This window comes from Chinchilla lanigera, unplaced genomic scaffold (assembly GCF_000276665.1).
Source record: "Chinchilla lanigera isolate Chin_1 unplaced genomic scaffold, ChiLan1.0 scaffold00018, whole genome shotgun sequence".
NCBI classification, from domain to species: domain Eukaryota; kingdom Metazoa; phylum Chordata; class Mammalia; order Rodentia; family Chinchillidae; genus Chinchilla; species Chinchilla lanigera.
Window position 1 is genome coordinate 15,206,214 of NW_004955419.1, and position 23,617 is coordinate 15,229,830.

The 23,617-nt window shown below is 42.6% G+C and overlaps 1 protein-coding gene and 1 pseudogene across 1 annotated transcript in view; one reads left to right on the forward strand and one right to left on the reverse strand.

The window, feature by feature from the left end:
• Positions 1–23,617, forward strand: part of Susd1 (sushi domain containing 1) — a 133,652-nt gene that overhangs the window by 52,492 nt on the left and 57,543 nt on the right. Inside the window, exons 7-10 of the mRNA XM_013513298.1 lie at positions 9,243–9,340; positions 9,989–10,175; positions 16,952–17,061; positions 19,552–19,744. Of these exons, the coding sequence (XP_013368752.1) occupies positions 9,243–9,340; positions 9,989–10,175; positions 16,952–17,061; positions 19,552–19,744 (588 nt within the window). The remainder of the gene's footprint in view (positions 1–9,242; positions 9,341–9,988; positions 10,176–16,951; positions 17,062–19,551; positions 19,745–23,617) is intronic.
• Positions 4,970–5,364, reverse strand: LOC102007434 (annotated as a pseudogene).

Sequence of the window (23,617 nt, forward strand, 5' to 3'; positions counted from 1 at the left end):
AAACTCCAGACAGCTGGGAATTAGGCAACCGCTTTAGTGCCTGGAAAAATCCCAGGTGGAAGCTTGATGGGAGCGAGTTGGTTTACCTCAAGATCAAAGAGGCTGATTCATTCTTGATAAGACTGTCTGGCTTGCATTCTGCACAGGTCATTTGGCTTTTCATGTTTAGAGTCTGAGTTAATAATTATGAAGTTGACCCTACTCACTGCATGGTCTTAGGAGGGTAACACCTCTGTTGGAACACAGATTGCTTATCTGCCAGGATCTTTTCTGGGCCCCAACTTGCCCTGGGCACTTGGGCACTGCTTCAAATGCTTCCAGACTCCCATTGGCCTCTGTGACTTCTATGTGGCTGATAAACTCTTCTCCAGCTCAGTGAGCCCTCATCTGTAGCTGCATGTATTGCAGATGGGAAAGAAGAAAGGTCAATTGGAATAAATGGGGATATTTATACAAGTGGTCACATGGCTGGGTTGCATCTGAATACATGAATAATGTCTGGATCATCACTATTACTGCAACTGCTGAGTGAGCACTGACTTAAATGCCCTGGCCTCTCCTTGGGGCCTTCATGCTTGATTTTGTTTCATCCTTGGACAAACCCCGAGAAGTGGGTATTGTTCATTTCCATTTCATGTCATCACTCAGATGAGTAATCTGAGACTCTTCAAGGTGAAGCGACTACCACAAGGCTGTACATGTGCTGTCAAAGTGAGCACTCGCAGGGATCATCAGTAAGTAGCGAATGGTGGAGTGAGTGTTTGAACTCAGGTCTGTAAGCCCGGAAAACTCACGCTTGCCGTCTCCTACATTAGGGAGTTCCAATGCTTGAATTATTTGCATGATAATATTTGCCATAATAAAAAGTATTATTTACTCAGTATGTTTCTTAAAACAATTTGTATTTTATTTTATTTTTTTGAGACAGGGTCTTGCTATGTAGTTCAGGCTGGCCTCAAGCTCACTTTGTAGCCCAGGCTGGCCTCGAACCTGCAATGATCCTCCTGCCTCAGCCTCCTGAGTGCTGGGATTACAGGGGTGAGCCACCACGCCCAACTAACAATTTGTATTTTATAATTTAAAATTTATGATTTAAATGTATTGATCAAGACCACTTTGTAATGTATATCGTGAGCATTCTGAGCTAGATTTTTTCTGGCATATATAAAAACCAATACATAGTGAAAATATACAAATTTATTCACATGCCACCCCAGATCACCTTAAAGTGTGTAATACATTTTACAAAAGCACTATTCTGTGCCACTTCTCCCCATTTTATGTGACTTTAAGACTTAAGGAAAAATAAATAAATAAATAATTTTTAAAAAGGGCTGGTGCCAGGCGTGGTGACACATGCTTGTAATCCCAGCACTTGGGAGGCTGAGGCAGGAGGATTATTGGGAGTTCAAGGCCAGCCTGGGCTACAAAATGAGCTCAAGGTCAGCCTGTACTGCATAGCGAGACCCTGTCTCAAAAAGACCAAAAAAAAAAAAAAAAAAAAAGGACTGGGGAGGTAGCTCAGTGGCACAGGTGCCTGCCTGGCAAGTGCAAGATCCTGAGTTTGATTCCTGGTACCAGAAAATAAAAAAATAAAGACTTTTTTTTTCCAGTACTGGGAATCGAACTCACGACCTTATGCTTGCCAGGCGGGTGCTGTGCCGCTGAGCTAAACACCCAGCCCCTAAAAATAAAGACATAAGGAAAGGAAAGGTTAGAACATTTATAGCAAACATGCATTTATTCAAGGCAGACCCCTTGGGAAGAGATATCCTGATGTCAGTGTTGCTGCCATTAACAAAACGTGTTTGTTCTGCTATTCCTGTGCAGGTGTGGCCTTTGGAAGTGGCATATAAGTGGTGTTAGAAGATTGTGCTGTTGTTTTTGAAATCAGATACTCTTTCAGCTAGAGGTTACACTGGCTTGACCATCTGCTTGGGTCCCCTGAATGGATCCTGAATGACCTTTTACCAGTTCCACATATAAAGAAAAGGGATATAAAATTGGAACAAAGAGATACACTAGATTTGTCCCTGTCCTTATGCAATTTGACTTCTGAAAGAGTAGTCTGTGTTCACTGTTTAGTTCTGTCTTGCTGAGGGGAGATCAGGCATCCAGCATCCCCCATTCTCTCACTGAGATCTCTGCTGACCATCCAGGGACCAAATTCACGCTCTGGTTTCGGCCCGAATTCCCCTTAACCTTCCTGCAACACTGAGCATCATAGATTCATCCATCTGTCCATTCAAGCATTTAACCAGATAGTAAATAGTTTTTGAATACCTAAGTGTAAGTCATGTGCTAGCGTGTGGGCATAGAGAGCTAAGCCTGGCCTTTGTCATCATGAAGTTCCAGTCAGGGGCCAGGCGTGGTGGCGCACACCTGTAATCCCAGCATTTGGGAGGCTGAGACAGGAGGATCATTGCAAGTTCGAGACCAGCCTGGGCTACAAAGTGAGCTCAAGGCCAGCCTGAACTGCATAAGTGAGACCTTGTCTCAAAAAGACAAAAAAAAAAAAAAAAAAGTTCCAGTCAGGGGAGGTAGGCATTCAAAAACTAATTATGTAATTATTTAGTTCCAAGTGTGGTAAGTACCACACAGAAATACTACATGCTGCTGGGTGTGGTGGTGCGTGCCTGTAATGCCAGCACTTGGGAGGCTGAGGCAGGAGGATTGTTGCGAGTTCGAGACCAGCCTGTTGCGAGTTCAAGACCAGCCTTGAGCTCAAGGCCAGCCTGAACTGCATACTGTCTCAAAAAGACAAAAAAAAAAAATGAAGAAAGAAATACTAGATGCTAACAGGATACCAAAGTTCAGGATATTACGTACATGTACATTGTGTGTTTACACACTCCCAGCAACATGGATGGAATAAAGCAAAATAAAGGTGCATACTCTATCACCCATGTAGGCTTTGTTTCCCCAAATCTGGGGAGGGTTCACTTTGACAGTGTGGGGGAGTCCTTTTTGCTTATTAGCCATAGACGCGGAAGTCTCTCACAGCATGGCAGGAGAAAGGCCTGCCCTGCCTTCCTCTGTCCAAGCTCAAACCTCAGGTCTGGTCGTGATGCTGTGGAAACTCCACCGGGGAGAAAGCCGTAGGAAAGGAGGCAGAGGGATTGAGCCTGCCCCTCAGGCTCTGAGGACCTGCCTCGGCCCCTGCTGTGGGGGGTGAGAAGGAGATGGAGGACTGTTGGGAGGGAAGGACTGTAACTTCAAGGGAGAGACCTGGCTTCATATCCTCTCTTCCCTTCACTGCTGGACGTCCCCTTGCCTCAGCCGCACTCCTTCCTCTCCTCTGCATTTCCTTCTCCTCAGTCTTCCTTGGGTTTTCTGCTCCTGGGCCCCTCTCTGTGGCCTGCCTGGGTGTCTCTCCTGCACCTTCAACTACCATCCACAACTCCAGGGCTTTCAAGACTCTTTTCCCACTGGATGGTGAGCAGATAACTCAGCCTTAGCACGTCCTCAATGCAGCGTATTACTCTCTTTCTCACAGACCCGCTCTGCCTTCTATTATGTTTCTGAGGAGAGCAGTAAAAAGCCATTCATCAGACTCTCAAGCTCAGAGGCTGGCAGTCAGCCTGGACTCCTTGCCGTTGTGCTCTCTCACCTCCTATTGATTCTCTCCTTCAGAATTCGCTCTTGTTTTATAATACAGTGTCCCAGTTTGATCTCTTAACCTCTTGGCTGAATAACTGCTTCAGTGCAAAGGCTGTTACATGTGGTGTCTGACATCTAATTGTGAATCCTGACTTGACTGCATGTTAACTATGTGACCTTTGGCAGGTTACTTAATATCTAAGCCTCCACGCTATAAAACAAACACAATAATACCTAGTTCCTGACATTATTTTGAAGGTTAAAGTACCGTCACGTTATCTGGTCTGTAGGAACGGCTCCATAAATGTTCGCTCTTCTTTCATTATTGCTTCTTATGACTGCTGCGTGATATCAGGCCTCTCTAGAGCTACCTGCGTCTGACAAACAGTAACCACTGAGTCAGTGGTATTGCATTCTTTCCATGTGACCTCCAGTTCTTCTGTACTCTAGTGCTTCCTTCAAATACACTAGAGTAAGCCAGGCGAGGTGGCATACGCCTTTAATCCCAGCACTCGGGAGGCTGAGGCAGGAGGATCATTGCGAGTTTGAGACCAGCCTGGGCTACAAAGTGAGCTCAAGGTGAGCCTGAACTGCATAGTGAGACCCTGTCTGAAAAAAGACCAAAAAAAAAAAAAAAAAAAAAACAACCACAACAAAACCCCCATAAAAACCAAAATACAATAAGAGTTATCTTTCTAAATAGCAAACAATTCCTATCATTTTCCGGCTTTTAGGTCTTTGGTTCTTAGAGGAGTGAGTCTGGACTTCGTCTGGCAAGCAAGGCCTGCCTCAGCCTCTTCTGCACACCCTTGAAGCCTCACTTCCCGCCTTTCCTCTTCCACAGTTATGTGACATTTTCACCACTCTGAATATCCACACCCTTGTACTGTCGCAGGCATCAGACCTGCTGTTCTGTCTGTTCACGTGTCTTCCTTACTCTTTTTAAAAACTTACAAGAAATTTTACTAGTGTGTATTTGTAGTATGTAATATTTATATTCCTTGTGTGGAGTTGATACTTCTACATAATACACCTGAATTCTTATTTTTAACCCCCCTTCTCCTTTCCCCTCCCTCCATCTCTTCATCCCTTCCCATCTGAGAAAGACTTACCTTCCTCCTTCCTGTTACCATCTTTTATCCCGATCTTCACAGTTTGAGTTTTTCATATAAGAGAAATCAGTGTGATATTTAAGCTTTTTTTTGGGGGGGGGCTCTTTTCAGAAAGTTTATTGCATGGAGGAGTTACACTAGTCCAAATGAAGGTGGATTCTAGTGGTTACATTATACAAGCTGTGAGGTTTTTAAACTATGACAAGGGACTGAAAGGGCGGTGTACGCATTGCAAGGAAATCCTCACTTAAGCTGCAATGAGCCACAAGCACTTACAACCCATGAACCTTCAGCTGATTGTCCTTAGCCAATCCGATCTCTACCAGGAACTAGCATATGTTCTTGCACGGGTCACCCTGGGGCTGGATTACTTCTCCATATTCTGCATGCTCGATGACAGTACCATTGCCGGCAGATTTCTTCTTAAACGCCTTCACCAGTTGCTTTTTATCTAATCATCTGCGATCCCTTGGACAGTGGTAAGGTCTTCCTGCCGTTTCTCTGTTGGATTCCTGTATGGATATAATCCTCAGTGCTGAAGCAGGTCATCACCCTTACTTGCATCAGCAAAGGGGTTGAAAGAGTGGAGGTTCTGGATAGCGGACATACGATACGATTCCTTTTCCTCGGTCGAAGTGGCCTGTGGAAGGCGGCTGCCAGAGAAGGCGGGCAGAGGGGACGGATCACTGGGAAGCAGGGGGCTCGAGGGGGAGGCAGTTGAGTCCTCGGCGGCGGCTCAGTGACTGGGACCGATATTTAAGCTTGTGTATCTGATTTTTTTCACTTAACATTATGTTATGGTCTAAAGGTGCATCCATTTTCCTAAAAACAACTCAAGTTTATCTTTATGGCACAAGTTTATCTTTATTGTGGTAAATATCACATTTTCTTCATCCAGTCATCTGTTGATGGACATACAGGCTGCTTCCAAGATTTAGCTGTTACGGATTGTATTGCTATAAACATGGGAATGCATGTACCACTGTATTATGATGTCTTCAACGCTTTTGCCTTCCCTACTCTTTAACTATTTATCTATTAAGGTCATACCTTGCGGGAAGCTGGCCAGGTCCTCCAGTGAAATGTCCCTTTTCTCCATGCCTGTGACATTTAGATGTAGCTTTGTAATAACACTGAGTTGTAATTTACCTGTGTCTGTGGGTTTGCTGCGTTAGACAAAATGATTCTTGAGGAAAGGACTGGCAGTGATTGTTGTCACAGTCCAGGACCTGGCATGGTGGGATGCTTGGCATTTGGTGTCATTCTGTCAGTGATGAGTAAAGCGTGAAGCATCCTAGAGACAGTTCCAAAGAGAACCTCCAGAAATGTCCTCCGTTATCAGTACTTTTGGAAGAAGGGCATGTCTTTCCAAATTATTTCTTAAAAGGACAGTATCAGTACGGTGGTTTTATTATTTGGTGTGTTTATGAAGAAGCCTTTCTGATTGATGTGTAGACAGTTGGAGAGAAAAACCACTCAACTTTGTTAAACTGTTCCTTGGGATGAGCTATCTGACATCCCTATAATTGGATCTGGATCTCCTCTATTCAGAGAGCGTGGCACAGGCTGGAGGCAGATGGCATCTCTGAGATGTCATTTACATTAGTCATAGTGAATGAGCAAAAAGGAAGGACAAGAAAGGAAAAAACTTCCTTGTCATCTCTGCTTGGGTGACAAAGGAACCCAGAGTGAGAAGGAAATTGGTCTTATGGGCAACCCAGACAGATGAGGGCTGAGATTTTTTTTTTTTCCTTTTGGACCATGTGGTGAGCTAGCACTGGAGGGTGTGTGAGTGGGCGGAGATGTAAGAGCTCTGGGGCTTTGGAGGACGGAGAGGAAGGGGCCAGGAATATCTGGGGCTTTTTCAGGCTGATAAAAGACTGGTGTAGCAGCCTCTTCATGCTACCTATGGAGGCGAACTGATAAGTTCATTGTATCTCTTAGGTTACCCATGTCCACAACTGGAGTATTCCTTTGATTTTTGAATTATCTATGTCTGAAGAGATGTACAGATCCAAGGATTCTTAGACAGCTAATAGGTGATCTCCTGGGATCTCTGGGAGAGTTTGTGTGTTTTCCTGTCTGCTTCCATTCATTTTCTCTTACTATAGATGGCCTGGATTTAACTAACCACAGGTAGTGTGGGACATTGAATCTAGGTAATGCTGTGATGGGATGTGTTAGTAAAAATGTAAAATCTTCAGTGGGCAGAGAGATCAGTAGATCAGGTCAATCCAAATTGGGCCTTGGTGCTGAGTACAGGAGAAATGAGTTAACCATAGAGACACCAGAGGTGTAGCTTTTTTTTTTTTCCACTTGGAGGCTGAGAAGAGATTTACTAGAAGGAAGGACCGGGAACTGAGTTGAGGAGGGTCATTTTATGAGATAGAGAGTTATCTTTGTCGCTCTTCTTGACAGGAATCTTACCTGGGGTTTCCCAGAAGACAGAGCCAGAGGCAAGGGGCTTATTATGTAACAGGGAAGAGACTCTCAGGAAATAGGAGTGGGGACCAAGAGAAGTAGTAAAGGGTAAGGACAGCCTTACTGTACTGATCGCTACTGAGTACAAGGGATTGTCCATCACTGTGACGGCATCTAAGGGGCTGTAGAATTCAGTCTTTGTAGAGCACCCTGTAGGGAAACACGGGGGAAGAATTTATCTTCTAGCTCCCCTTCCCATGGGATTTTAACTCCCCTGTACTTCCAGGGTGCATGCATTGTGGTATAGAAGCCACAGCAGGGACACCCCAGAAAGGATCAAGACACAGCCACATTCAAAGGCTGTGTAGTGTGGGCATGATGGTGGAATCCCAGCTACCTGAGATGCTGAGGCAGGTGGACCTCCAGTTCAAGGCCAGCCTGGGCAGCATATCGAGAGTTAATCTCAAAAACAAAACACAGTAACAAAAACAAAAAACTGTGGAGGGCTGGAGCAAAGAACAAGTGAGACTAAGAAGAACTGAAGAATCATGATTCTATGGGAAAGCCTGCACTGGGGCTATGGAACACAAGGGGTGATGGAAATATACAGCGAATATTTAAGTTTAAATAATTATTGTGAACGAGGCACATTGCCATTAATCTCTAAATGCTGCCACTTGGAACAAATCTAGCCCGTTATTCCTGCCACTTTCTGAAGCAGTTTTGGAAGCCTTCTTTTGTAAGTGTCTTTATGAAGTGTGATCAGAAATACAGTTAATGCTCCTGCTGAGTGCCATCCAGTGAAAAAGCAGGCTTGCAGAAACGCTCTAATGTGTCCTCATCCACTTTATGTACTGGCTCTGGCACTGTGTAACTTCTGGCTCTTTCCTAAAGTCAACATGACTATGAAAGATGTTTTACATTGATTCAGAATGTGCATGACAGCACACCTAAAGACACTCATGAAAGAGAACTCCCAGAACTGCTTCAGAAAGTGGCAAGAACAAAGGGATAAGTGTGTTGAAATTAAGGGAGAGGGTTTTGAGGTGGATTAATGGTACTGTGATGTCTAATAATTTTAACATTCGCTATACTTAAACCTTCACTATATTTTTTTATTACACCTTGTATTTCTTTTGAGATAAAATGAGGATTCTTTTTTCCAGTAAAGACAGCATACTGGTAGGAGGGTTTTTTTTTTTTTTTTTTTGATGCTATTGTAAATGAAATTGTTTTAATTTCATTTTGAATTGCTCAATTTTAGTGTATAGAAACACAACTGATTTTTACAGATTAGTCTTATGCCTTCCAACTGAGCTCCTTTTTTTAGCTTTAATAGCTTTTGAATGTTTTAATTCCTTAGCGTTTTCTATGTTTACGATTATATTATTTGCAAACAGAGAAAATGTTTTACTGATTTTTAAGAAATTTGATCTTGAAGGAGTAAAAAGGTAGCTCCTCCCCCTGCCTCCCTCCTGATTGGAGCAACTTCCCAGGTGGTCGGTTGAGTGGGTCCACCGGGAACTGTGCTACCTCAGCAAACCAAGGCCCTAACATCGTTTTCCACATGTAGATGGGATATATGCAGAATACTTAAAAGAAGCAGAACCCCATGGCTTCCTAACAGACCAGGATTACATAGGTTCGGTCAAAGGAGTTCTGGAAGTAGGGATTTTGTGGAGAATGTAGTTCACCCGAGTGCTCCTGGCGAATGGTTCCATGTGGGGCCGTGTGTCCTTTCCCTCTTGTGAGCTGTGGTGACCCAGTTGAGATGAGGGAGGTGGGAGGGGAGCGGGGTGGCTCCAGGGCAGATTCCTTTCGGGACGCAGCTTAGGCCCACATGAGTGGAACACCAGTGGCATCCAGTGGCCTGTCGGGCTAATCACAGGTTGGAGTGCTTTACTGTCCTCAAGTAGGAGTCTTTTCCCACCTTTCCCGGGAAAGGGCCTGGCTCATTCATGATGAAGGGAAGTTGTGCGATTGGCCCGGAATCACAGCATGAATGGTGCTCAGCAGAGGTAGCAGGCGGACAGACAAACGAATCTCCACTAAGATTTTTCCAAAGCCCTCTGGTGCATTTTGCAAGTCAACTCTCTTTTTCCATTCTAGAAATAATGACAGAAATTAATAATGTATCGGTGTTTAATAACACCTGTCTGAGGTGGCAAACAAGCTCAGGAAGGATAAGCTCCGAGATCACGTACGTGGTAAGTAATGGGATCTACTTTTTTTTTCTGCTAGAACGGAAATGGTAAACCCGTGGGACTCTGAGTCAGGATTTCCTTCTGGAAGGTCCTCCCATTTTCACTGCTTTCCAATTCCATTGCCACTTTAAAAAGTGAATGGAGTTTTTAAGATATCTGAATTGTTTGTTATTTTTCACATCATGTTGCAGCGTGCGGTCATTTGACACGGAGCGTACGTGTGTGTGTGTGTGTGTGTGTGTGTGTGTGTGAGGAGGGAGGGCTTTGTGTTTGACATGGTCATCATTGCTTGTTTCAAGCACTCATATTTCACTCTCCCGGAGCAAGCCTGGAAACATCTGCTGACCTGGTGACAGAATGCACAGGTGGTCCTTGGTTGTGACAGCTTCCATTTACTGAAGATCGTTTATGGGCAGGATAGCGCTTCCCAGAGAGTCCTCATTTATGTCACTTCTTAGGGTTATTGGTTACTGGGTGGATTGAGGACTTCCTCCTTAGATGCCCGAGGGCAGAAGTTAGCCTTTTCTATCCTCTGGGTCGAACAGTGCAGGGAGAGATAGAATGGTACAATAATTAGGCTCCAGGGCCATCAAATCTTTGTTGTTCTGACTAGAGCTGTGGTGGGCTCTCTTGTCTTTTCCTGTCCTGAAGATAAACATAAAAGGACAACGGTGGGACCCTGTGGAATCAGTTCATGAGGAGACAGTCAACTTGACCACAGACAGCAGGACCCCAGAAGTGTGCCTCAGCCTGTACCGAGGCACCAACTACACTGTGAACGTTTCCACCGCTCCTCCCAGGCGCTCCGTGCCTGCCATCCTTGGTTTCCAGACAGCTGGTAGGTGGAGCTGGAGACTCGTTTCCTTCTGGGAAAAGCTCAGCACAGGATGTGCCAATAAACTTTGGCATCAGCTGGGCAGGAGAGTTCCTGTTTTTCTTCTGAGATTTGTGCTTTGGGGTATGGAGCTGCCCCACGGGTCAGAAGCAGAGGAGATACAGTAGAGACACGCTTGTTTTCAGCAGCAGACTAAACGGCACCCGCGGGCACTTTCTTGCCCTTGCCTGTGAGAGGGGAGAGTCAGGGAGGTTGAGCCTGCAGCTTCACGTCCAGGATGGGAGCTGACCCCGGGATTGATGGGGCTAGAGAATCAGGTCGGGAGTGGGTGAGTGGAAAGGGGGAGGCAGCCACAGGATGGACGGGGTCGGTGCTGGTTGAAAATAGGAGCGGACCTGAAGCTTTAAGAAGTGGGAATAAACTCCATTGCACATAATTGTCATGTGGATGTTTAAAACAACATTGTAACAATTGCAGGAAGTTCTTTGTTTAAAAAAAATAATTCTTATTTAATAGTACTGTATAGACAGGCCTGGAAAAACCATTGGCGTCATTTTTTTTTTCTTTTTTTGTGTGCTGGGAATTGAACTCAGGACCTTGCACTTGCCAGGCAGGCACTTGTGCTACTGAGCTATATCCCTTGGCCCCTATTGGTGTCATTTATGAGTTAACTAGCTCTTTGATGTCCTACTTAAAATCTACACTGCTGGGTGTGGTACACAGGCATATAATCTCAGCTACTCAGAAGGCTGAGACAGGAGGATTACAAGTTGGAGCCTGGGTAGCTTAGTAAGACCCTATCTCAAAATAAAATGAAAAGGATGGGGGATGTAGAGTTTTTGCCTAGCATGGTTAGGGCCCTGAGTTCAATCCCCAGTACCACCTCTCTCCCCAATATACATATCCCAAATCTTAGATATTGTGCCACCAGGTAAAAAAATTGTACAGAAATAACTAAAAAGTCTACCTGTTTTAGCAGTTATGAAAACAAATTGCCCAAATTCACCAGTTAGGCCTCAGTATTTGTATATAAAATAAAACAAAACAAAATTATTTCTTTTAAGCAAATAATATGTAGCAAAGATACTATAAAATTAATATGCAGCTAAACTTTTTAAAGTTAATGATAAACTACAATGGATTTATACGGATATATCTTGAAAAAATCATCACAGGACCTCAGACTCATCTGTCACTGTGAGTCAGAAAGGCAGCTTGCTGTTCATAGTCAGCTGTTTTTACTGATACCTGACTAACCCCTCAAGTCACTTTCCAGGCAATGCAAGCTAGCATTTTTTTAAGGAGAGAGAAATACAAATTTAGGAATCAGAATAACCTGGGGTTAGATAACTTCTAACCCCAACAAAGTAGACATTTTAAAGAAAATATAAATTATATGAATTACCTCAAGAATATCCAGGAAATGGAAACTAATCAAAGATCATGGGGAACCTGACCAAGTTGTCAAAGAATCAGCTCCACACAGGGATGAAACTTAAATGACCTAGTGAGCGAATCCGTCCAGGTTTAGTATATGTGCTGCCAGCGTGAGCACCTGTCCAGATTTAAAGAAAGGGAATCACTCCTAAGTGACAGAAACTTTTCTAGGGTGAATATGTATATATACAAAACTTCCCATCACATTTTGAGGGGACGAGGATAACCCTGGTAATGAAATCAGACAACAAAATGCACAGGCTCTAGGGGAAGAGGTTGACACATCTGCACAACAGTACGTAAACAAACAGGAAGAGGAACAGATGTCCAGCAAAGGTAGAAACATACTTTGCTCCCAGGTCTGACTCCAAAGACCATGTTTTTTCCAGCAGAAAGTCACTTGAGGGGTTAATCAGATATCAGTATCTTGTTTGCTAATAAATCCTTAGTGCTTCTTTCTGCCTTCTGGGTTTGCGTTTTAGCAGACTCCCTTAGGCATTAGTACATATTCTCTTTGCCCTTACTTTGAAGTCATGGTAGAATTGTTATCAGATTTTCCTTTTGGCTGAAGAATTATTTATGAGTATGTTAATACGTGTTCTCTTTATCCTTACTTTCAAAGCAGTGTATTGATTTTTCCTTTTGATTGAAGAGTTAGTTATAATTGTGACATAAAAGTGGTAGTTTTTTCCTTTTAATATTTATACTTTATTAATAATTATTAGTTTGACAGTGGGGCATGAGGGTGCATCCCTGTAATCCAGCACTTGGGAGGCTGAGGCAGGGGGATCCTTCCGAAATAGAGACCGGCCTGGGCTACAAAGTGAGCTCAAGGCCAGCCTGAACTGCTTAGTGAGCCCTGTCTCAAAAAAGACACACATACACACAAAAAATCAGTAGTTTGATACAGTTTGTATGCTTTGGGAAATTTATTGACATTTTCTTAGGCCTATACTTTTTGGCCATGTTTGTTTTTCAGTAGGTGCTGGATAGTGCAGTAGAGTGTTTGGATAGAGGTGCTGTAAGATATAGTTTTATGTATTTATTTATTTATTTTTGTTTTTTTCCGGTACTGGGAATCGAACTCATGACCTTGCACTTGCCAGGCAGGAGCTGTGCTACTGAGATAAATCCCCAGCCCCAAGATATAGTTTTAGATCAACGTTATTAATACAGTTTCCCCAGACTTCTGTATTTACTTCTGTAATGGATTGCCATTTTTCTCAATTTCCCTTATATATTCTAAGTGTTTTGTTTCACATGTGCTGATGTTACCTAATTTATGTTCATGACATCTTAATTATAGATACTTTCACTAGTAGCAAATGACCCACTTTAACCTGTTAAATACTATTTGCTATACATTGTACGTAATATTTTTTGATCTCTTTGTTCTTCTACTTATGTAATATGCTTTTGTTTCCTTTTTCCTTCTTAAAAGCTATCTGGATAATACTGCTTTGTGTGTACTCTAGGAGTTAGAGTATGTGGAGAATCTTTCTGAGGACAGTTTTATTTATTTATTTTGATAATGGTCTGGCTGTGCCATCCAGGGTGGCCTTGAACTTGCTGTGTAGCCCAAGCTGGCCTCTACAGTGATCCTCCTGCCTCAGCGGATGATCTGTGCCGGGATCATAGGCGTGTGCCACCATGGCTTCTTTCTGCTTTTGTCAACCAATTTTCTCTCCACTGTCACATTCTCATTATCTTGTCCTTTATCTCTCATTGGAATCCATTTTTATTTGTTTGTTTTTGTCTTTTTGAGACAGGGTCTTGCTATGCAGTTCAGACTGGTCTTGAGCTCACTTTGTAGCCCAGGCTGGCCTCAAACTTGCAACGATTCTCCTGCCTCAGCCTCCCAAGTACTGGGATTACAGGCATGCGCCACCACACCCGGCTTGGAATCCATTTTTAAATTTAATGTTTCTGTAGAAGTAGAAGAGGTACAAAATAAATGCTCCCATGATACTACCATCACTTTGCTCAATGCTCTTTTCAAAACTGTGCTCATTCTTTGCTTCCTAAGTGTGATCTCCCTTTGGGAGAATCATATCATAGGCTGTTATGGGGGGCAGTGAGATGCTTCTAGATTACTTATTCTGGGATGATGAAGCTTCTGTCTAGGTCTCATTTCCTTTATAATAAAATGGATAGCATTCCCTTTGATCTTACTTTTTGGGAGATAATATTAGTGTGCTTATCTCCGATCTCCTTGTGAAGGATTTGCTTGATCGGTGAGCCAGCCTCCTTTGGAGCAGCTGCCGGGAAGCCCCCCGCCCTGAATTTTACCTCTGAGTGCATTGCCAACTTGAGTGTTGAAGCTCTTGGCCTTAGGTCAGCTCGGCACTACCCGGCTTTCTTGTGTGGCTGTAGCTTCTCAAAGCAGGAAAAGGGCAGGTCTTTGTGTTAACAAGGCTTTCTGCCTGGAGGAACCTATAGGTTCCAGGGTCTCCACTTAGAAGTTTTTCCATGTTACCGATCTCTAGTGGGCTGAGAAATTATTGTTACAGTGGACCCTTAACTTACAAACTCAGTTTGTTCCCGAGGGCTGGCTGTAACTCAAGTTGTCAGTGGAAGTCTCAGGCTCCTCTACACAGCCCTCAAAGTCTCTCTCCTGTATACAGGCAGATCTCAGTGTCCTCAGAGAAACACTGGGCCAGGATTTCTCAGTTAACCCCATGGAGGAAAGGATGTTGTGATGTCCCTTCCAGAACTCTTTAAGGCTTAAATCTGTATCTGAGACCATCTGGAAGCACAAGCGGCATTCAGGTCATAACTCAAAACTTTGGCCGTAAGTTAAAACTAAAATTCCGGTCATAGCCCAAGTTGTTCGTAGGTCAGGCCAGTTGTAACTCAAGGGTCCATTGTATTAGTAATAGGAGTGTATACACTTTTTGTCCTGACTGCCTATCAGAATTACCTGGTGACTTAAAAAAAAATACAGATGTGTAAACATGATTTCAGATCTGCTGGGTGATTCTGATGTGGAGTCACAGGGCTACCTGGCCTCAGGACATTCATCACTGCTGCGTCCTTGTGGACACGTCCTGTCTGGGTTCCTCTGTGGGCTCCAGGTCCTCGCCCTTCCTTCACTTGCAGTTTGGAGACCACGTTCCTCCACTTGGAAAGCACTTTGTGTAGTAGCTCTCAGTGTTTCCCTGTAGCCCAGTCTCTCCCACAGTGTGCCAAGCAGAAATCTCTCCATGTTTCAGCTTTGTGTGTGGCAACCAACCCTTCTTTCCAACCCAGATGCAAATTTTGACCCATTTTTATTTTTTTCTCAGTCACTTCTGTCAGGATCGGGCGTAGGAAGGAGAAGCTGGATGCCTTTGTTCACACTGCTGTCTTCCCCTGCATTGAGACTGTGATGCTTGTGTGATGTGTGAGCTATGCACACAGCACTCCTGCTTGTGTTGTCTATGTGGCATTTCTTACGTACATTTTTTTAATTGACTTTTGTTTTCTGTGTTTTTTTTTTTTTTTTTTTTTTTTGTTTTTGTTTTTTTTGAGTCAGGGTCTAGCTGTGCAGTTCAGGCTGGCCTTGAGCTCATTTGTAGCCTGTGCTGGTCTGGAACTTGCAAGGATCTTCCTGCCTCAGCTTCCCAAGTGCTGATATTACAGGCATGCACCACCACGCCCAGTTTATGTACATTTCTTACATACACACATTTGGCACTCCTCAACACTCCCAAGTGTGTGTATGGCTATGTCTCTCCTTGATGTCCTTAGGAAACCTTTAAAGTAAAAGTTGTGAGGATGAAGGAGGACCCATATGACAGGTCTTCACATTCTTTTTCCTAACCATATTTCTGCATTTTTCAGCTATAGCCAGGAATATTGTCTCTCAGCTAATTGCCTTGTGCTGCCTATGTTAGTGTTATTGAAAATGCTGTGGATAGTTCTGATTTTGATTAGAATGATATTGTTATCATTAATACTTCTCAAGGGGCAGAGGCTCCCCCAGGAGAACTGCACTTTAAAGGTAGTTATAAAGTGGCTTTTGTCTGATAGACATCTAAATTTTGGGGGGGGCGCTGGTAGAGCACAGGCTTTTTCCCCTCCTTTCCTCTCTGCCTTCTTCCCTCTATCCTTTTCTTCCTTCCTTCCCTTTTCCTAATCCCTTCCATCCCCTCCCCTTCCTTTCCTTCACACTGGGGATTAAACCCAGGACCTTCACACTGTACTACATACTCAGTTCTTTTTTTTTTTTTTTTTTTGTGCCTTTTTGAGACAGGGTCTCTCTATGCAGTTCAGGCTGGCCTTGAACTCACTTTGTAGCCCAGGCTGGTCTTGAACTCACAACAATCCTCCTGCCTCAGCCTCCCGAGGGCTGGGATTACAGGCATGCGCCACCACGCTCAGCACAACTCAATTCTTTAAAATTTGAAAAAAAAAGTTGACACGGGATCTTACTGTGTTGCCCAGACTGGGCTTAAACTTGTGGTCCTCTTGGCTCACTCAGCCTCCCAGAGTGATGGGCTTATGGATGTGCCCCACCATGTCTAGTTCCTGACCTGCGCTTTGCTGGTATGGAGATCGCAGTTCAGTTCTGAGCAGCAGGAAGGAAGAGAGGGGAGGGGAGGAGGCCATATTTTGTCATTGGTGGAAATCAGAGAGTTGTCAGGAAATTTGCTTTTCCTTTAAAATTACCTTGTTATTCCTTTGAGTTGTTTAATTCATTACAAGACACCTTTTCTTTATTGACTATATAAAGAAGATGAAACACCGCAGAAATGAATTTCACTGCGGGAGGTATGAAATGACTTTTCCTATACAATGGTGGAAACAAATCTGCCTTCTGGTTATTTTATTGGTTATTTCATTGTCTTAGCTGAGCACGGCTGAGCAACTCTTCAAATACTGTCTCCTGTGAGAACATTATCTTCCTGCTTAGTCATTTTCTTTGTTGGAAAGCACCTGACCTGGGACTTCCTGGCCTTTGCTTTTTATTCTTCCTTGTTTGTCTCAGACTTTCTGGTTATATGTATTCATACCTTCATGACAGTTTCCTAGGATCACCCAAGTGATAAGATTAACTTTGACAGAAGGCGTAGCTTTAGTAACTTACAATAATGTTTAAATATTTCTTGTGGTTATCGCAGTAGCCTGGGGTATAAGGAAGGCAAGTTGGATTACTTAATTTCACAGATGAGGGAACTGAGCCTCAGAAGCACTGAGATTATACAGCCAAGCAGTTATGGAGCCAGGACACAGAGCTAAGTCTGCTGATGCCAAATTTAACGCTCTTCCTGTTCAAACACCTCCCAGTTCTCAGGGTAGTACTTAGGCGCGATGTTTTGCTGTGATGTTATGACTTGTCTGTATTTTCTCTTGTCTTTTAGAAGATGATCTCTTAGAAGATGATGGAATTTTCAGTGTCTCGGTATTCAATGAAACTTGTTTGAAATTGAAAAGGCATTCCAGGAAGGTTGGATCAGAACAAATGTATCAAGTAAGAAGATCTTTGACACTGTCTGTCCAAGAGTTGGCCACTTAAGAACTTAGACGATCACCAAGTTAGAATCCAAAGTATTTAAAAACTATGAGTGGAGTGACCTTCTAGACAGTTTGTGATTATTGTTCCTGGAGATAGATGTGAGGTGTGAGATGGGTGTAAGTGAGGGATTAAATTGAAAGAAAGACACTCTGTTTGATGACTTGCTATCATTTCCTCTGCCTGGTACTTCCCACCTATGTTCTATTTTAGTGCACTTAATGATTATACCATATTTTGTCATCAAATTTATATATGGGCAAGGATTCTTAAGACACTCACTGCAGGGCTATTGGCTCTCATTTAACTTGATTGTGTGTGGGTGTGTGTGTTGCTGAGGCTTGAACCCAGGTCTTGTACATGCTAGACCAGTGCTCTACCATGGAGTTACATCCCCAGACCTAATTTGATTTTTTTTTAACATCACAAAGTCATAAGTGAGTTCAGGCAGGAATGGAGACTTTTGTGTTATTTTTGGTGCCTAAAAACCTTCTGGCAGGAAGCAGTAAGTATTAAATAAATACTAATTGTTCACAGGCTGGGGATGTGGCTTAGCGTGCATAAGGCCCTAGGTTCAATCCTGAACACCGCCTCCCACAAGAAGTCAATTATTCACTCCTTAACTATTTACCACAAGAATATCACATAGTAGGGCCTAGAAGTTCCTATTCAAACAAATAGAAGTGTGTAAGTAAATACATAACTACCATATGGCATAATGAACACTTTAATAAAAAATAAATAGTGGAATGAGATACTGTGCATGTGTGTGTTGTCCAGGTACAATTTTTTAAATTAAGAAATAAAGACTGCTGAGCCATAGAAAATGGACAGGAATTAGCCATTTACAGGAGCTGGAGTGAGGGTAAAGAAGGGTATTGTGGGCGAGTAGAGTAGCATAATGGATAATAGAGAAAGCAAAGGGGAGTGGGGAGAGATAAGGCAAAAATCTAAGCAGAAGACAGGTCATAAGAATCCCTGTACGCTCTGCATTTACATTTGAATTTTATTTTTATATCGATGTAGAGCCACTGAAGGATTTTTAAGTAGGTAAGGAAAATGAAGTAGGTAGGTAGTAAGTAAAAGATTTTCATAATATAAATAACCTCATGGCTGGGAGCATATTCACATAGCCAAGTAATTTAACTCAGTAACAAATGGAATGTTTATGCAATGACAGGATGATGTTATTGAAGAACAGGGACAAGAAGTTGGTTAACCACCTAATTAATAAAATAAATCATTCTTACTTCAAACCCTACACTAAAATGATTAAAGGGTAAAATTGAAAAAAATTGCTGTTTTTCATATGTTAGACAAAGACGAATTAATGTAACGCGCGAGACCCTCTTAAACCCGTTGGGAAAAGTGAACATTCACAAGCGCTTTGCGTAAGAGAATCTTCATGTTTCCCAAACACGCACGAGCGCACGTTGTACCCCCCTAGTAAGTGGACCAAAAGAGCAGGGCACTGCGTGATCCTGGGGAGCCGCTCTGAGGATTATGCCGTCTAGGCTGTGGCTGTGGGTGGCTGAACTGGAGTGAACAAGTTCATAGCGTTGAGCTCAAGGAACTCTGAGACCAAGTTCTGATGGTCTATAGGGACACTTATGCGATCTAAGAAAATTCGAGAAGTCAAGAGTGAGAGGGATCTTTGTGAACCTGGTGTCCAGGTCTTGCGTGGCCTGATAGAGCCATGGGCACGAGTCTGTGATTGGCAGGGGTGAGGAGGGAGAGAGGGTAGGATAGTCAGGGACACATGCATCAGCGGGAACACTAAGCACAGGGTTTCTGCCAAGTAAAGTGCATGATCTTGGCTCATCATCTTACTCCTGAGATGTTCACAAAAGTGTTTCCCCTGTAACTCCACTGCCTGAGTGTATCCATTGCCTGAGTGCTGATGGTGGGGTCGGATTGAGTTAGCAGGATGTGTGATGCCTCAGTGGATCCAAAGCTCTTCTACCAGGGCTCTCATGGGAAAGATCAATGAAGTGCCACTGCACGGTTTTAAATGCATAATCTGGGTAGTCCTCGTGAAGTTTAGGTATTCTCACTATGAGAGTTCCTACAATGAAAAGAAGTCTATGAATTCCTTACAATGCAAAGAAATGAAAGGAATTTTGCCCAGTAGGCCCAATGCAATCCCTTCCACTTACATGGGCATTGAGGGGTGACTTTAGAATAGCCTGGCAGTTCGTTCATCTGAGATGTATTTATTTCCCTGAGATTCGTCTGTTAGGAACTTTAGTCTTAGTCCTACACTAAGGGAAATTGAATGTGATAAGGAAGGTCGCTTTGTAAAGTCTGTCCCTAGTGTAGCTCACTTTTGCATTAAAAATAACCTAAGTGGGTGAAGTTAAATTTGGAGGAGCTCCCTTGCTTTATTTTTACTTATATCTGCAAGCATCAGAAAACTGAATGCAACATTTTCTTTCAATCTCATGGCAGTTTAAAGTCCTGGGTCAAAAGTGGTACCTGGATAACTTTTATCATGCAACATCATTTAACTTTACAACAAGTGAACGAGCTCCAGAAGTGTGTTTGGATCTGTATCCAGCAACTGATTATACGGTGAATATCACCCTGCTGGGACCTCCCAAGCAGCATTCAGTGCAAATAACAGTGATGACTGCACCAACAGGTAGGTGTGGATGTCCTTTTGTTTTGTACCTGAGCACAGTGTCTGAACTGAACTGTACAAAGTGCGGCAGCATAAATGGTAGGGGTCAGGAGACTTGGGGTTTAGTTCTAGCTTTCCCCTGGTGGGAAGGGACACAGAATTCTCTTCCGTTTCTTTTGTTCTTAAATCCTTTGGGTATAACAGACAAACTTACAGGCAGCCAGGAGAAGCGGGTAGACAGTTTGGCCTTTGCTCTTGAGCTACAATAAATACATGAGACATGAATACTTTGGTGTTTCAAAGTTTAGCAAGCATAAGAATGATCTAAAGAGCTTATTGAAACATAGGCTCCTGGCTTCCTTGCAGAGATTTTAATTCAGTAAGTCTGGGGTGAGCGCCCTAAACTTTTGTTCCTTGCAAACTCCCAGGCCTTGGTGACCCTCCCAGGCCACATTTTGAGACCACTGCTTTAATCATGTAGCTCTTAGCTACTTGTAGGCAGTTTAAAGGTCACGGATAGAGATATGATAGAAACAAAGGCAAAAAAAAAAGTGATTGTTGAAATAATTCTGTCTGCTCAGGCCTTAGAACCTGTGTGTTAAAACTTTGCCTGGTTGGTGAAATTTTCCTGATATCTGGGTATCTACTTCATCTGTTCCTGCATTCCAGCTGCAGAGACTAAAGACTCTGCTTCTCCTTGATACTGTTGCCCTGCGGCAACTCGTGTTTATACTACAGGTCCACGTCAGCATATCCACATTGTACAGACATACTCTGAGCTCTAACCTTTCTTTCCCCCTGAGATTACACAATAGACAGACAAATGAGAAGTAAAGCATCCACGTTATTGAACTAGGCAAGTTCCCAGGAACTGACCCCCAGAAGGATGTCAGGTGAAAGCTCTATTGGAGGAGAAGGTTTAACTATCTGGGCAACTTGCAAGCAAGCCTTGACTGGCTTATGCACCCAGTGTCAGCCGAGCAGCAGAGGACAGCACACTGGACGGACGTCTGTTGCTTACCTGCTGGAGACCACAGGGTATGAAGTGCCCCTTATATCTGAGCACAGGCCGGTCCCAGAGAGGAAGAGCCTGCCTTCTTTTGTCAATTCCTGTAATACATGAACTCTACCCTTTAGGAATGGGACCCAAGGAATAGTAGCCTCTTATCAGTCAGATTACATATTTACTGTTCCTTCCCTGAGGATCACTGAGTAGGTAATTGTCCTTTCCTTTACAGAAATGAGCAGATGGGTAGGGGGTAACCTTTAACACACTTGAACAAGGTCACTGACCTCTGTGATGTTTGAGGCTTAAGTAGGAAATGTCCACTATAGTCCCAGGACTCTATGTTGGAAAGGCAATTCAAGTTACTGTCAGTTTCCTTCAAATTCATTTATTTCAATATCCAGTTTTCTTGACTGATCTGTATACCATATTTATTACATTTATGTGTCAAATACTGTAAATATTCTTACTGATATATATATGAATTTTTAAGGTACTATGAGCATTAATCCTTTGTTATTTATGTCAAACATCTTTCCCATTTTATAGTTTCTTTTGTCTATGATGTATATATATATTTTTGTTTGTTTGTTTGTTTTCTGGTACCAGGAATCGAACTCATGACCTTGTGCTTGCCTGGCAGGCGCTGTGCCAGAGATAAATCCCTAGCCCCTTGACTATGATATTTTTGACATATAAATATTTTATATTTTTGAGTAGTCAAATCTTTTGATAGTTTCCTTTGTGACTTATTACATTAATATTTAGTATATAATTTTTTTTTTCCCGGCACCGGGAATCGAACTCACGACCTTGAGCTTGCCAGGCAGGCGCTGTGCCACTGAGCTTAATCTCCAGTCCCAATATATAATTTTTAAAAGAGTATCTATACCCCACTCTATCCCTAGGAAAGACTAAGTGACCTGCATGACTATATAAAATAAAAGATAATAGGTTATAAGTCTAAGCTAAAGAAAGAACACAAAGACAGGGGCATAAAAATGTAAGAATAAGGTTAAGAAAAATTCATATCCTTATAATGCATTTACTTGTCATTGGTGGCTCACAGATTTGGGCTTGGGTTTTCTACCTGTCTGGTCAGAAAGGGAGCCATGGCATTGTCTGTAAGGTTGTTGTTTTTCAGGAGGCATGAAGGTTTTTTCAACGTGAAGATCAAATTCCTTTTCAGATTCTGATTGCAGGGGATCTCATAAATAGCACAAAGGATGAACAGCATTTTACAAGGAGTTTATAAGATTACTTTTTACATAGTAGTTCCCTTTCCCATGGCTCATTCTGGTATAGAAAAGCACAATTCAGTGTGCAATGGACAAAGAAAGATGCATTGGAAATGCCTGCTCTCTGCCTCTCTGGCTTGTACTGGGGACAGGGCACAATTACTTAGACTATCTGAGGGACTGACTGGAGTGCATTTCTTTCAATCAGTGTTTCAGTGTTTGCTAAATATCGTTTCTAACAACTGAGGTTGGATGAGTGATGGTATCACTGGGCTGCAGACTGCTCGCTCTCATCAGTCCCCAGGGAGTGGTTGCCCTGGGCTGGCAGTTGATGAACAAGGACTTGTGCCTGAGTCGAAGGCTGCCTGCCTCTACCGGAAGGTTGGGCCTGGGAGCTGAGCTGAGGGAATTGTCTGAAAGTGCTCTGCTGATGAATGGGTGATCGAACCCCCCAAATGTATCTCCATGTGATGTAGTTACATTCTTTCAGCCTGAAAAATTTGATGGTAGTTGTAACCAGGTACCAAATTTGTATAAAGAAAAGTTTTAACAAAATAGCAGTAAAAGTGTCAGCTTTGAACAGTGTTACATTTTCTTGTTCTCTCTAACTGCCCAAAAAAGTACATCAAGGATAACTAAAATAATGCCACTATTTATACGGCAGTTGTGCTTTCAGAATAGTGGATGTATAGCCATTTTTTCTGACAATATTTAAATTGCAAAGTAAACTTTCTAATTTGGTTACTTCTAACTAGACATTTTAAAACCATATCATTTGTATATAAAAGCAAACTTGTTTTTCAGCTCTTTTTAGCAGAGGATTGCCTGCATTTAGATATTTCTAAAATAGTGTTGGTATCCAGGCATGGTGACAAACATTTGTAATCTTAGCCCTCAGGAGGCTGAGGCAGGAGGATCTCCATAAGTTTGAGGCCAACCTTAGCTACATAGTAAGCTCAAGACCATCCTGAACTATACAGCAAAACCCTGTCTGTCTCAAAGAAAAAATAGCATTAGAAAGTAAAAGGGAAAAAATTAAAAGAAGAAAAAGAACATGCTTTCCAGGGAATAAATCTTTAGAAATTCATAACTTTTTCATTTTTAATTGACATGTAATATTGGTATAGATTTATGAATTACAATGTGATATTTCAGTTTATGTATATTTTGAGTAATGATTGATCCATTTGATGTAATTAGTATATCTATCACCTTAAATTTTTATTACTTCTTTGTGATGGTTACTTTCAAAATCTTCTTTTCTAGCTGTTTTGAGATATTTAATGTTAGTTATATTCATTCTACTGTGCTGTAGAATGCTAGAATTCTTTCTAACTGTAAAATACCATAGAACATTTCATGAATTTACATGCTATCCTTGCTTAGGGTCCATGCTATCCTTGCTTAGGGTCCATGCTATTCTTGCTTAGGGTCCATGCTAATCTTATCTGTATGGTCCCAGTGTTGGTATACACAAGAGGTGATCAAAAATATGGTGAATGGCTTAAATTAAAAAAAGAAAACAATACAGTAAAAGTCACATTGCCAAGAACAATGGAATAAGTGTGTTCAGAATGAAGGGGTATGAGAGGCCGGGTGTGGTGGCACACACCTGTAATCCCAGCACATGGGAGGCTGAGGCAGGAGGAT